At 45.4% G+C, this 11,327-nt stretch overlaps 1 protein-coding gene across 1 annotated transcript in view; it reads left to right on the top strand.

Annotated features, from left to right (window-relative positions):
- The window catches only part of LOC142891823 (FRAS1-related extracellular matrix protein 2-like), a 51,816-nt gene extending 40,512 nt beyond the window's left edge, over positions 1–11,304 (top strand). The window contains exons 12-24 of the mRNA XM_076031681.1: positions 307–437; positions 1,144–1,302; positions 1,514–1,817; positions 2,628–2,759; positions 3,155–3,486; positions 6,595–6,787; positions 6,919–7,044; positions 7,142–7,269; positions 7,370–7,504; positions 7,611–7,737; positions 7,943–8,130; positions 8,344–8,490; positions 8,688–11,304. Of these exons, the coding sequence (XP_075887796.1) occupies positions 307–437; positions 1,144–1,302; positions 1,514–1,817; positions 2,628–2,759; positions 3,155–3,486; positions 6,595–6,787; positions 6,919–7,044; positions 7,142–7,269; positions 7,370–7,504; positions 7,611–7,737; positions 7,943–8,130; positions 8,344–8,490; positions 8,688–9,239 (2,654 nt within the window). The 3' untranslated portion in view covers positions 9,240–11,304. The remainder of the gene's footprint in view (positions 1–306; positions 438–1,143; positions 1,303–1,513; positions 1,818–2,627; positions 2,760–3,154; positions 3,487–6,594; positions 6,788–6,918; positions 7,045–7,141; positions 7,270–7,369; positions 7,505–7,610; positions 7,738–7,942; positions 8,131–8,343; positions 8,491–8,687) is intronic.
- The last annotated feature ends 23 nt before the right edge of the window (positions 11,305–11,327 follow it).

Below are 11,327 nucleotides of genomic sequence, written 5' to 3'. Positions count from 1 at the left end.
CTAATGCAAAGCTGTGTCACTTATCTTTGCGAGGAGATTGGACGCCTTCAACTCTATGCTAATAGAAACCTGCGGAGCGTTTTATCTGGGTGATGTATTGCTCTGGAGCAATAAAACATGATTTGGACAAACCTCTGAGGCTTTTCATTTCTGGTTGGAAGCTAAATCCAGCTGGAATTTTTAAAACCTTGGTCTTGATGTGACCTGACTTCTTATTCTTCACCTGCTAAGAATTGACTCAGATTTCCAGAATCACCTTCACACGCACACACTCGCGCACGGCTCTCTTTGTGTCCATGTGTGCAGAACTTGAGTTCAAAGTCGGGGACAAGGAGCACGTGGTGGAGGTGGATGTTCTGTACGACGGCGTCCGAGAGATGAGGGAGGCCTTTACTCTCCACTTGAAGCCTGACGAGAACATGGTGGCCGAAACTCAGGTCGGTGATTTCTCCACGCACTCACACACATCCTTTCAGCCGGCCCGTCTTTATCCGGCTGAGATCAGAGGATTCTTCCAGGGTGCCCCAGTCCAGACAGCAGGGCCACTATAGTTGCAGCGCTAGCGACGGAATCGTTTTCTGATAAATAATAGATTATCAGTGTAATACAAAACAAGAAATGGAAGGAAATGAGCATTTGGTCAGAGAAGCAAAAGAAAAGGCGAAACAGGAGGAACCAAGAAATATCTGTGATACTTTTACATATTTTTTTTAGCTGTGACACTTTCAAAGGCCCGGTTTGTAAGATTTTTCAGCCTCTGATGTTAAAAGAGAACGTTGCAAACAATAATAACATTAATCCTTGTTTTCTGACGTCCCCCCTGATTTCTCATCTTTCATGCAAGCTATACATTTTGGTCCAAAAGCCACATTGTGTTGCACAACAAGGCCTAACAAGTGTACCTGCTTTTTTATTTAAAGCCAGATGCTTTTGTTAGTGAATAAAAAACTCATTTATTTTTACTGACTGTATCAAACTTGAAACATACATGTGCATTTTTAGTCCATGTGGTGCCAGTCGTCTTCGGTCAATGTTTCACAGTGGTCCTTAAAAAGAAAACCCATCCCAGTCCACAATGAGGAGAAAAACACTGTTGTCATTGATCTCATCAGGCCTCCAACCTCTTTTTCCTTCTTTGGGCAGGTGACTAAAGTCATCGTTTACATCGAGGAGACGGACAGCATGGCTGATGTCACCTTCCCCTCGCTGCCTCACGTGGTGTCGCTGCTCCACTACGACAACGTCGCCAGGTCACCGGACAACCTGCACCCGCCGGCCGGCTACCCCGCCGTCTGTGTGACAGTGAGTCTAAAGTAACGTTCAGACGCATCCGTAGCTTTAAAGCAATCCTTTGAATTGGAATGGAAAAAATAAATAAAGAAAAATCAAAAGATGTCAAAAAATCACTGTGATTTGGGAGCTTTAAATGTGAGAACCTGGCGGATTTTCTTACAGAATCACGGACCTGTTTGTCTTTTTCTCTCTCGTTCTTCCTGCACCTTCTCTGCACCAGGCTTGCAACACAAAGTACCCCGACTACGACAAGACAGGCTCAATCTGCGTCAGCGAGCACATCAACGACACTCTGACCCGCTACCGCTGGCTCATCAGCGCCCCCGCCGGGCCCGACGGCGTCACCAGCCCCATGAGGGAGGTGGACGTGGACACCTTCTTCACCTCGTCCAAGATGATCACGCTGGACTCCGTCTACTTCCAGGCGGGCTCCAGGGTGCAGTGCGCGGCCAGGGCCGTTAATTCCAACGGAGACGAGGGCCTGGAGCTCAGCAGCCCCATCGTCTCCATCAGCCGCGAGGAAGGTGAGGACTGAAGAGTGAGCGGCTGGAGTGGCCGCAGTAGGTCTGAAAGTGTGACGATGACTTGATGCCAACTGAATGATGTTCTCGTTAAATAGAAAGAAAAGAAAAATACAGATAATTGAAAGCATTTTTGAAACGTTTTTTGTGATGACTACGTCCTTTGATTGTGGGCATAAAGAGCAGGTCCACCGGTACAGAAGTGAGCATATTTTGTAGCTTTTTAGTAGGTATTCATCATTCAACTCTGATGTCACAGCTTGTAAAATAAGAACGGGCGATCACACATGGCGAAAATCATTACCATCAAACAAGCGTGGTCGATTTTTAATTTCATCCTAAACTGCTTTAGTCCAGTGGAGGCTTTTCCAAGTTTTAAATCAATTTCACTTGTTTGTGTGTCACTTCAGCAGGGTTCACTCTCCATCCATCCAGCTTTGAGCGGACAGGAGCTCTCTTAGCCTGATCAAGTGCTGAAATATTTAGATGGATACCTTCAGCTTATTTAAAAGCTGAAGTCACAGCGTTAACCACTTGAAATTGAGTGAAGGTGAAAACATATCGGTGTTCATTTGTTGGCAGTTTGCTTTCTTTCCACTAGATGCCACTAAATCCTACACATCGATTCTTTAAATAATAATTTTGTGTGCGTTTCAGAACAGGCATCAGAACATTTTTTTTTTTATTATCATTTAATGTATTTGAGACAGCTTTGTAGGTTTGCATTATTGACGACCTCTCCGAGCCAAATTGGGTCGGCCGGCATTGTCTCCTCGCGCTGCAGTCCGTCTCACTGTCTTTATCCCTTCGAAGGAATGTGTCAGCCGCGCAGGATGGGCACCGTTGGCGCCGAGCCTTTCTCCGCCAAGCTGCGCTACACCGGCGCAGACGACCCCAAACACCCCAACCTCATCAAAGTGACTGTCACCATGCCTCACATTGACGGTACGTGGCAGCTTCAGGCCAGGACTCGTGCCGCAGATGAGGCGAAGTGTAATGTGCTGTGTGTAATATTCACGTCTGGGGATCCTCTGGAGCACGACAGCCAGAATATAGATCCCGCCGTCTCGTATCGACTCCAACTGCAGGAGGCCTCCAGTTCAGCCGCGACTTATCTTCCCCCTCTTGATTTTTAATCAGTTTCCTTCCTCCTGCGTCTCCCCCAGTTTTCACTTCTTTCTTTTACTTTCTGTGGCTCCTTTCCTCACACCCCCGCTTTCCTCTTCTTCATCATTTCCAGCTCCCTCCGACTTTCCTTTTTCTTTTTTGAAATAGTAATTTCTCTCAGTATCAAAGGCAAGAAGAGAGCGGTCGGAATCACCTTCTCCTCTTCCTGGCAGGCATGCTTCCGGTCATCTCCACCCGCCCGCTCATGAACTTTGAGCTGACTCTCAGTCCCGACGGGACCCGGGTGGGCAACCACCGTTGCTCCAATCTGCTGGACCATCAGGAGGTCACCACGGGCCACGGCTTCATCACCGCCGCCACGCGCAGCCCCGAGAGCATGGGAGACGCGGCGCCGTACCAGTTCAGCGGCGCCCTGCGCGGCAACAGCACGCTGCGCTTCTACCGGAACCTCAACCTGGAGGCGTGTCTCTGGGAGTTCAGCAGCTACTATCACATGTCCGAGCTGCTCACCGACTGCGGAGGCACCATCGGCACCGACGGCCAGGTGTGTATCCACGATCCGGCCGTCCGCATTGTATGAATTCCAATCTGCTCTTCTGTGTGTTCATCTGTCAGGCTGTTATCCCCTCTGTGTGTGTGTGTGTGTGTGTGTGTGTGTGTGTGTGTGTGTGTGTGTGTGTGTGTTTCCACCTGCGTATGCTCCCCCCTGTGTGTTCAGACTATTTCTGACCTTCTGAATGAGCAATGGGGGGCTGCTGCGCAGACAGAACGGCACCAGATCTGTTTGCTGCCAGTCTTAAATCCCATTCGCTGCACGTTTGTTTGTGTTTGCCACCGCGTGATTGACGGATTTTAGTTTGCGGGAGCATGTATGCACGGTTAAACACTTATATGGAGCGCTACCAAAATGCCAGTCATCTCCCGCAGGGCTCACCTCCGCTACTGACAAGGCACATTAGGGCTGAGATTAATAGGGAAAAGCTGTGAAATCATAAAAGTAAAATCTCCCTTTATTCTCCAGTTTTAGCTCCTGTGCAACAACATCCTGTCAGGGTTTAAAGGAGGAAATCTCGATCAGGAGCGTTTTTTTCTCTTTTGTCTTTTCTTCTTTTCTCCTGACTTGTGATGGCAGTTGAGCTCGCCAGATAACACTGAGGTTGAATATTAAGGGATACTTTGCCCTAGAATTGTAATTTCACTCATTTAAAGATGAGATTCAATAACATAAACTTTGTTGTGTAAGCGATTTTTATTTGGCTAAGCAATGTTGCAAGCAAACTACAAACAAGACAAACACACAATGCCCAAATATTGCACACAAGCTTGGAAGACACATCATAAAATGGAACTGCAACAGAAATGAACACAATCACTAACACTGTAGGACCTGAAACTCGTGGCCAAAATGTTGCTCTTGTGGTGTAATCCAAGTGTCCAGAAGACTCGCTAGTCCAAAGTCCATGCCAGCAATTGCAGCATCCATTCACATCCATGTCTGTGTTACTTTACATGCCACAAGAACTTGTCGTGCTCACTCAAGTTGACATGAAAGTCTGCTAAGGAGGCTGAAGTGAGTTTTCTGGCACAGTGGGAACATATTTGTTCAACGTCTTCTGAATACTTGGATGACATTTCATGTTTTTGTCCTGGAACGCGGCCACCGCGGGCTTCTTATCTGCACCGGCTTTGTCAAACTCCAGAGTCGTTATGGGGATTAGAAAATGTCACCACAGAGCCCCATCACACAGCGTGGACACATGAGTGAAGCCTCAGTTTAGGGCGAAGTATCCCTTTAAAGTTTGCCAACGTCTGTTCTGATCTGGTAACAGTCGTCCAGCGGCTGGTGTGGAACAGCGTCGCTGAGCCGAAGTCTTCTGCTGGTTCTTGTTGTGGATCAGGAGACAGACCCGAGGTCCACTCGCTCTTCCTGCCGCTCTTTTGTATTCCTCTGGTCTTTGATCTGTAAGCTTCTTGTTACTGATCTGACTGCTGAGTGTGTGTGTGTGTGTGTGGGGGGGGGGGGGGGGGGGGGGGGCGCAGACAGAGAATGGGAAATGAAATGGCGAGTGAAAAGTGAAAAATGGATGCACTTGTCCACAGTCACAGAGAGAATTGCTTGTCACACAGTTCCGCCGATGACGACTGTCACCCGCAAGTCTCGACATTGCTACGGGAGATCACTGTCGCGTTGTCACAAAAGTTTCCTCAGAGGAGCGCAGACTCCCACATTTGCTCAGATGTAATTAGACTGAAGTTGGCGGCTTTTGAAGGGAAAACGATTGACTTTTGTTGGGCCCCTCTGAAGATCGAACACAGTGAAAGGCCACAATACTTCAAAACAGCTGCAGTTGTCTGTTATCATTTCAGTCTCAGGTTGTTTCCTTGCTCGGTTTTGCCCGGTCGGTTTGTATTTACTGGGCTCGATTTATTCTGTTTTAAAACCCGAGAGCTTTTCTGATTTATCACTTTGCTCCTGATTCAGCACATTTTCAGGACTCCACTGAGTTTATAGTTTGCTAAGATTTGTGGTTTGAGTGCAGAGAATGTGTCTGTCTCCACAGATGCATTGCCACTTTATAATAGATTACATTTGTGGGATTTTCTTTTCTTTTTCAGTTTATATCTTGAAGGCGGTTGGTCATTGTCACACCAGTCAGCACTTTGTAGTTCTTATTTCTCTGCAATGTTGGTTATTTATATGGCTTCTCTGTGATTTAATATGTCATTGACTTTCAATCTTTTCCCTTCATTAAAGTCAAGTTTTATCAAGGTGGTAGAACAAACCTGGACGAAAGCGCATTTTTCGGATTTGGTTGTCATACACTGACATCTAGTGGATGTGTTGAAGAACTCCATCTGTGTTGTATCGTGTTTCTCCTCACCAGCGTAACGTCCAACCACAACGTTTCTCTCGATTGTTCTGCATTCTACGATGCTTAGTTCTTTTTTTTAGGCTTCATTTCTTAAAACTTGGAACTCTCTCAGATTTGACCTTTTTTTGCTACATATCGCACTGCATCCCCTCACATACTCTTCTAACAGTACAGGAAGAAGCAAGTCCCTGATTTTGCCTGGAACCAAATAAACAAAAACAAACTTTGCAGGATAATTTCAAATGACGTTTCAAATTGAATTTATACGGTTATTTTTCTTGGAAATTTTAAATTCTATTTGTGTGTACTTAATACAGAAACATAAAGACTTTGAGGATGAAAACTAGAACACAGAGAGTGAAAGTGCACATTCCTCTCGCTGTCATGACTTGTGTACAACACAAAAAACAGACTCTCCTGCATCTTTGACAGCGATGAGTAGGAGTGAAAGAGTTCAAGCACCTTGTGGAGGAGAAAAACACATCATGTGTTACATCTTCTCTGTACTTATTATAGCCTGTCAACCTAAAATCGACCCTTAAATCCAAAAAGGATGAGAAAAGTTGATGGTTTTAGGCGTTAATATAGTTCATTGTATTTACCTCTAACTACATGAAGACCTCAACAAAATGCAACAGGATGAGAGTGAGTGGGAAGTGGAAACAAAGTCCAGGACAATAAGAGCGTCTTGATTAATAAGTGATAAAAAAAAAAAGAAGATATTATAAGGAACTGTGTTGTTTTGTTTTTAATTATTTGTTTTGTATTTTTTCATACAGGTGCTCAACCTGGTGCAGTCCTATGTGACGCTGCGTGTTCCTCTCTACGTGTCGTATGTGTTCCACTCCCCAGTGGGAACAGGTGGCTGGCAGCACTTTGACCTGCAGTCGGAGCTGCGGCTCACATTTGTGTACGACACGGCCATTCTGTGGAAGGACGGCATCGGCAGCCCACCGCAGGCTGAGCTCCAGGGTAGGTGGCTCAGGAGGTTCAAATCACTGTTGCTCCTCTTTTCGCATTTGTTTCTGGAAGCCAAAACACTCCCAATAAACTTGAAATCCAGTAAATAAAAATGTCCTTTTTTTGGTGATATTTTTTGCCAGGTGCGCTCTACCCAACCAGCATGCGCATCAATGACCAAGGACGCCTGGTGGTAAACTTCCGCACCAAGGCCCGTTTCAGGGGTTTGTTTGTAGAGTCTCACTCTGCAGGCAGAGTAAAGAGAGCTGGTAAGATTTGATTTTGACTCTGTTAATAATTTCACCTGTTGAAGTGTTAAAGTGGTTCACCCTGGACTTGACTTGTGTGCTGAAATCCTTCTCAAAGCTACCTCTGTGTCGTCCATGGTGATGAGTGTGGATCACCCTGGGCTGACTTTCAATCTGACCCGGGTGAGGAGTGAGCCCACCTACAACCAGCCGGTCCAGCAGTGGACCTTCACCTCTGACTTTGCAGTAAGTGCTCACTGTGCTGCGCCGTGTATCTGTCCCTGCTCCTCAGTCTGCGTGCTTCTGTCTTTTTTCTATATAAATCCTCCACCTCTGACTCTTGCAGGTGAGGGATTACTCTGGAACCTACACAGTGACACTGATTCCCTGCACCACAGCACAGAACATGGAGTACACCGTTCCACCTGTGTGCAGTCCTCGGGAGCCAGTCGTCTTCGACCTGGACATCAGGTTTCAACAAGTACGCTCTTCCTGTTTGCTTTCACCAGAGCAGTGGTTTTTAATTTGTCATCTGCAAACTGTTCTTATTCTCTCAGTGACCATCTTCCTTTTACGCCTCCCTGTAGGTGAGCGACCCTGTGGCGGTGGAGTTCAGTCTGAACACTCAGCTCTTCCTGTTGTCTAAGAGGAATTTGTGGCTCTCTGATGGCTCCATGGGATTCGGTCAGGAGAGTGACGTGGACTTCTCTGAAGGTTTGTCTCTTTTCCTTCACTCAACACTGAATGAGAATGAATTGTGTTCTTTTCAAGCACAAATCGGCAAGACCACATATTCCCAAAAGGCGTGTTTGGCCTTATCTAGTTGACAGTTTTATGGCTCATAGAAGAAGAGAAGAGATATGATCCAAAAAAGACATTACTGCTATAAAAAACGGTTTCTGCTTTTATCCACCTCCAGGTGACGCCATCTACGGCCGCGTCATGGTGGACCCTGTTCAGAATCTGGGAGACTCTTTCTTCTGCAGCATAGAGAAGGTCTTCCTCTGCACTGGCGCTGATGGATACGTACCAAAGTACAACCCGACCAAGTTTGAATTTGGCTGCCTGGCGGACTCCCCCTCACTGCTGTACAGATTCAAGATTCTTGTGAGTTTATTCCACTTTCCAGCATGACCACCACACTTGTGTTGATTAGATTTGTATCTTACGGCCCACTAAACCCTGTCATGTGAAGTATTCATAACATGAGCCACAATTTTGAAAAACACTAACATTTGATTTTACCTTAATAAAATCGATGATAATAATAATAATAATACTCATTTTATTCTTTTTCCCAAATGTCACTCATCACATCAGGACAAGGCTCAGCCAGAGACTCAAGCCAGCGTGTTTGGGGATGTTGCTTTTAATGCCTTGCTGGCACTGGATGATCCATCAGCCATGTCCCTCGTCCAACAGCCAGGCTCCGATGGCTTCAGGCTGGACTCCACAGCCTTGTTCCAGGTCTGTACCACCATGCTGTTCCTCAACAGGCAATGACGGTACAACAGCACAACGAAATCAAGATGGAAAAATGTCAACTTTTCATGCAAACATTCTATGGTTAAAAAACCAAATACAAAACGCGTGCATGCTCTGCAGGACGACTAATTTCCTTCCTTAATTTTTTTAAACAATTGCACATTCTCTCTCAACTTCAGGTTGCCGCCGGCCGAGAGTGGTTCATTCACACCATTTACACGGTCCGCTCCAAGGAGAATGCAAACCGCGGCATTGGAAAGCGCAGCCTGGAGTACCACTCGCTGTCCTCCGCAGGCGGCAGCCTCCCCTCGGCCCAATCCGGCAGCAGGGGTCCTCGCCCCAGGAGGTCGGTCGGCAACGAGGTCCCGGAGGTGGCCGAGGACATCGGCGTGGACAACAACCGCGGCACAAATATCATGCACATCGCTCTGGACCGCACCAAACGTCGGGCGGGCGTGTCGCCGAACGAGTTGCTCACAAACGCCCTGGAAAGCGGCGAGCTGAATGCGGAGGATGGAGAGGAGGGCGTGGTGACGGTGGTGGGGGCACTGGTGGGGCTGCTGATGACTGTTCTCATCATCGTCACGGCGACACTGCTGCTGAGGTCCAGGAGGAAGGACGGGAAGGAGGGCTGGAGAGAGGGCGTGCAGGAGGTGGTGAAGGGCTCCACCAGCACGGAGCCCATGCTGGTGGTGAGGATGCAAGACTGCCACAACAGCTCGGAGGTCTGAGCAGCAGGGGGCGTCAGTGCGCGCATGGACAAAAGGGGGAAGACACAGGAGATTTTCTAAAACTTTACGATTTTTGTTTCTTTTTCTTTCTTTACTAAAGAAAAGTGGTATTGAATTCATAACGCAAAAAAATGTGATCACGTTGTCTTTGTTTCTGCGAGTGATTGCACAGCATCACGTGCCCTCCTCGGCGCAGCGCAAAAACACACAAACACGCTGTCGTCACCTCACGCTGCAACATGGTGCCGCCACGGTGGCGCAGCACGTTCTTCCCTTTCCCTCTCACTCGCTCTCCGATGTTAAAGTGCCTGAGGCAGCCATCATCCCTCCAGGAAAGTCCCAGTCATGGCAAGCAGGTTGTTTTTTTTTTTGTTTTGTTTGTTTTAATATTATTATTATTACATAAGGCTGGTGTCGAGCAGGCCAATGCAGAGATGTCGTGCTGCGGGTAGATCCCACAGAGCTGCTGTCAAAGTGTACATTGAGAAGAATTGTTCGCTCGGATAACACCGACCTGCCACTCTGTTTGTCACCGACTTACCCTAAGTTTTGAGTTTCTTTTGGAATAATAATGACAAGATAGTGGAGGGCCATTCTGCAACGTGAACAGGATTCCTGCATAAATACTAAGCATTATGCTCAAAGGATGCTTGATCTTTTAACGACTACACCCAGTATATGACAAAAATTAAAAAAATAGCTGTGATAAAAAAAAACCTGATACAGATTTTTTATTTTTTTTGAAGGAAAACTGCGCTCCAAACCCACCTTGGAATTTTCCACTGAGCCTCAATGCCAACAGTGTTTTGCTAAACCTGTGAAGACAACAAATAAGGGGTACATGCCACCACTTGCATATCTGTGAATTTGAGCCGTTTTCTATATTTACTCACAGAGTCCACATAGCTTTATCCTGTTTCCCAAAATGTATTGAGTACATATATAGTTTTTAATTTTTTTGTAAACTCTTGTATTTACTCTGTAATGTCCTTCTGTTGAGTTTTTATACTCTCCATTCTTACTGTGCTCTTGCTGCACAATTAGTGTCAGTTATAGCACCATGATTGATTCAGTTCATGTCAAGGTGAAGTAATTATTGTTTTTGTTTTTTTTATAGCAACACTGGACAATATACATATGTATAAAACCACCCATCTCAGGATTTAAGATTTGTTTTTATTATTTTTCCCACAAAACAGATCTTGTGTTGGACGGCAATTACTACTGTTCATTGAAGGAGAGCTCCGTAAGAGCTACTTTTCACCTCTGTGATACACTGCTAATAAGTGTGGTGCTGTGAACATGCAAATACTCTATCCATATCCATATTTCGACTACTATTCCTCTCACGTTATGTTCCTGTAAGCTTTATTTGTCACAAGTGCTGTGTGGGATGTCAGTGTTCTGAATCATGTTTCCACGGGGGAAAAGGTTGGACATAAAATAGCTGCTTACCAATCAGTATGTCACCACAGAGGGTTAAAAAAAAAAGAAAAAAAAGAATCTACATTTGAGACATTAGATACAATCTCACGTCTCTTTATTTTGTCGCAATCACTGGTGAAATTTCTTGTTTACACGTGTAGTTAAAGCTGTGTCCTACTCTGCTGTGGATGTAAACAACATGCTGAGTTCAGTGGGTTTTTTTTTTTGATAACTGTCTTAATATAGTGTTGTCAGTCTTCATCAGAAAATGTTCAGTATTTATCAGGGCTAGCAAATCAAATAAAGCTAAAGCATATATCAGCAAAGGTATGTCTTAGTGAGGAGGGTAATCATTGTCCTCTGTCTGTATTTATATCATTTGTTTTAGTTGATTTTTTTTTTTTTACCCTGACAAATTCTGAATAACGCTAAGTCTGACATCAAATGCACTTTTTGTGTCACATCCCTCACATGACAATCCAAGCTATGCAATGTAATGTAATACAGGCAGTTATTCACATGTTTATGGCGACTTTAGCACAAGCAATCAAACTCATTTTTCAGTTTGTGTCTTTTTATGAATGGGTTTTTATGTATATGTATTTAAAAAAATAATAATAAATATTGTTGCTTAATGGTGGATGTGGATTTTCTAAGTATTTA

This window comes from Nelusetta ayraudi, unplaced genomic scaffold (genome assembly GCF_046127955.1).
Source record: "Nelusetta ayraudi isolate G7.1 ecotype Tasmania unplaced genomic scaffold, CSIRO-AGI_Nayr_v1 ptg000033l, whole genome shotgun sequence".
Lineage (NCBI taxonomy): Eukaryota > Metazoa > Chordata > Actinopteri > Tetraodontiformes > Monacanthidae > Nelusetta > Nelusetta ayraudi.
This window is presented reverse-complemented; position numbering and strand designations above follow the sequence as displayed.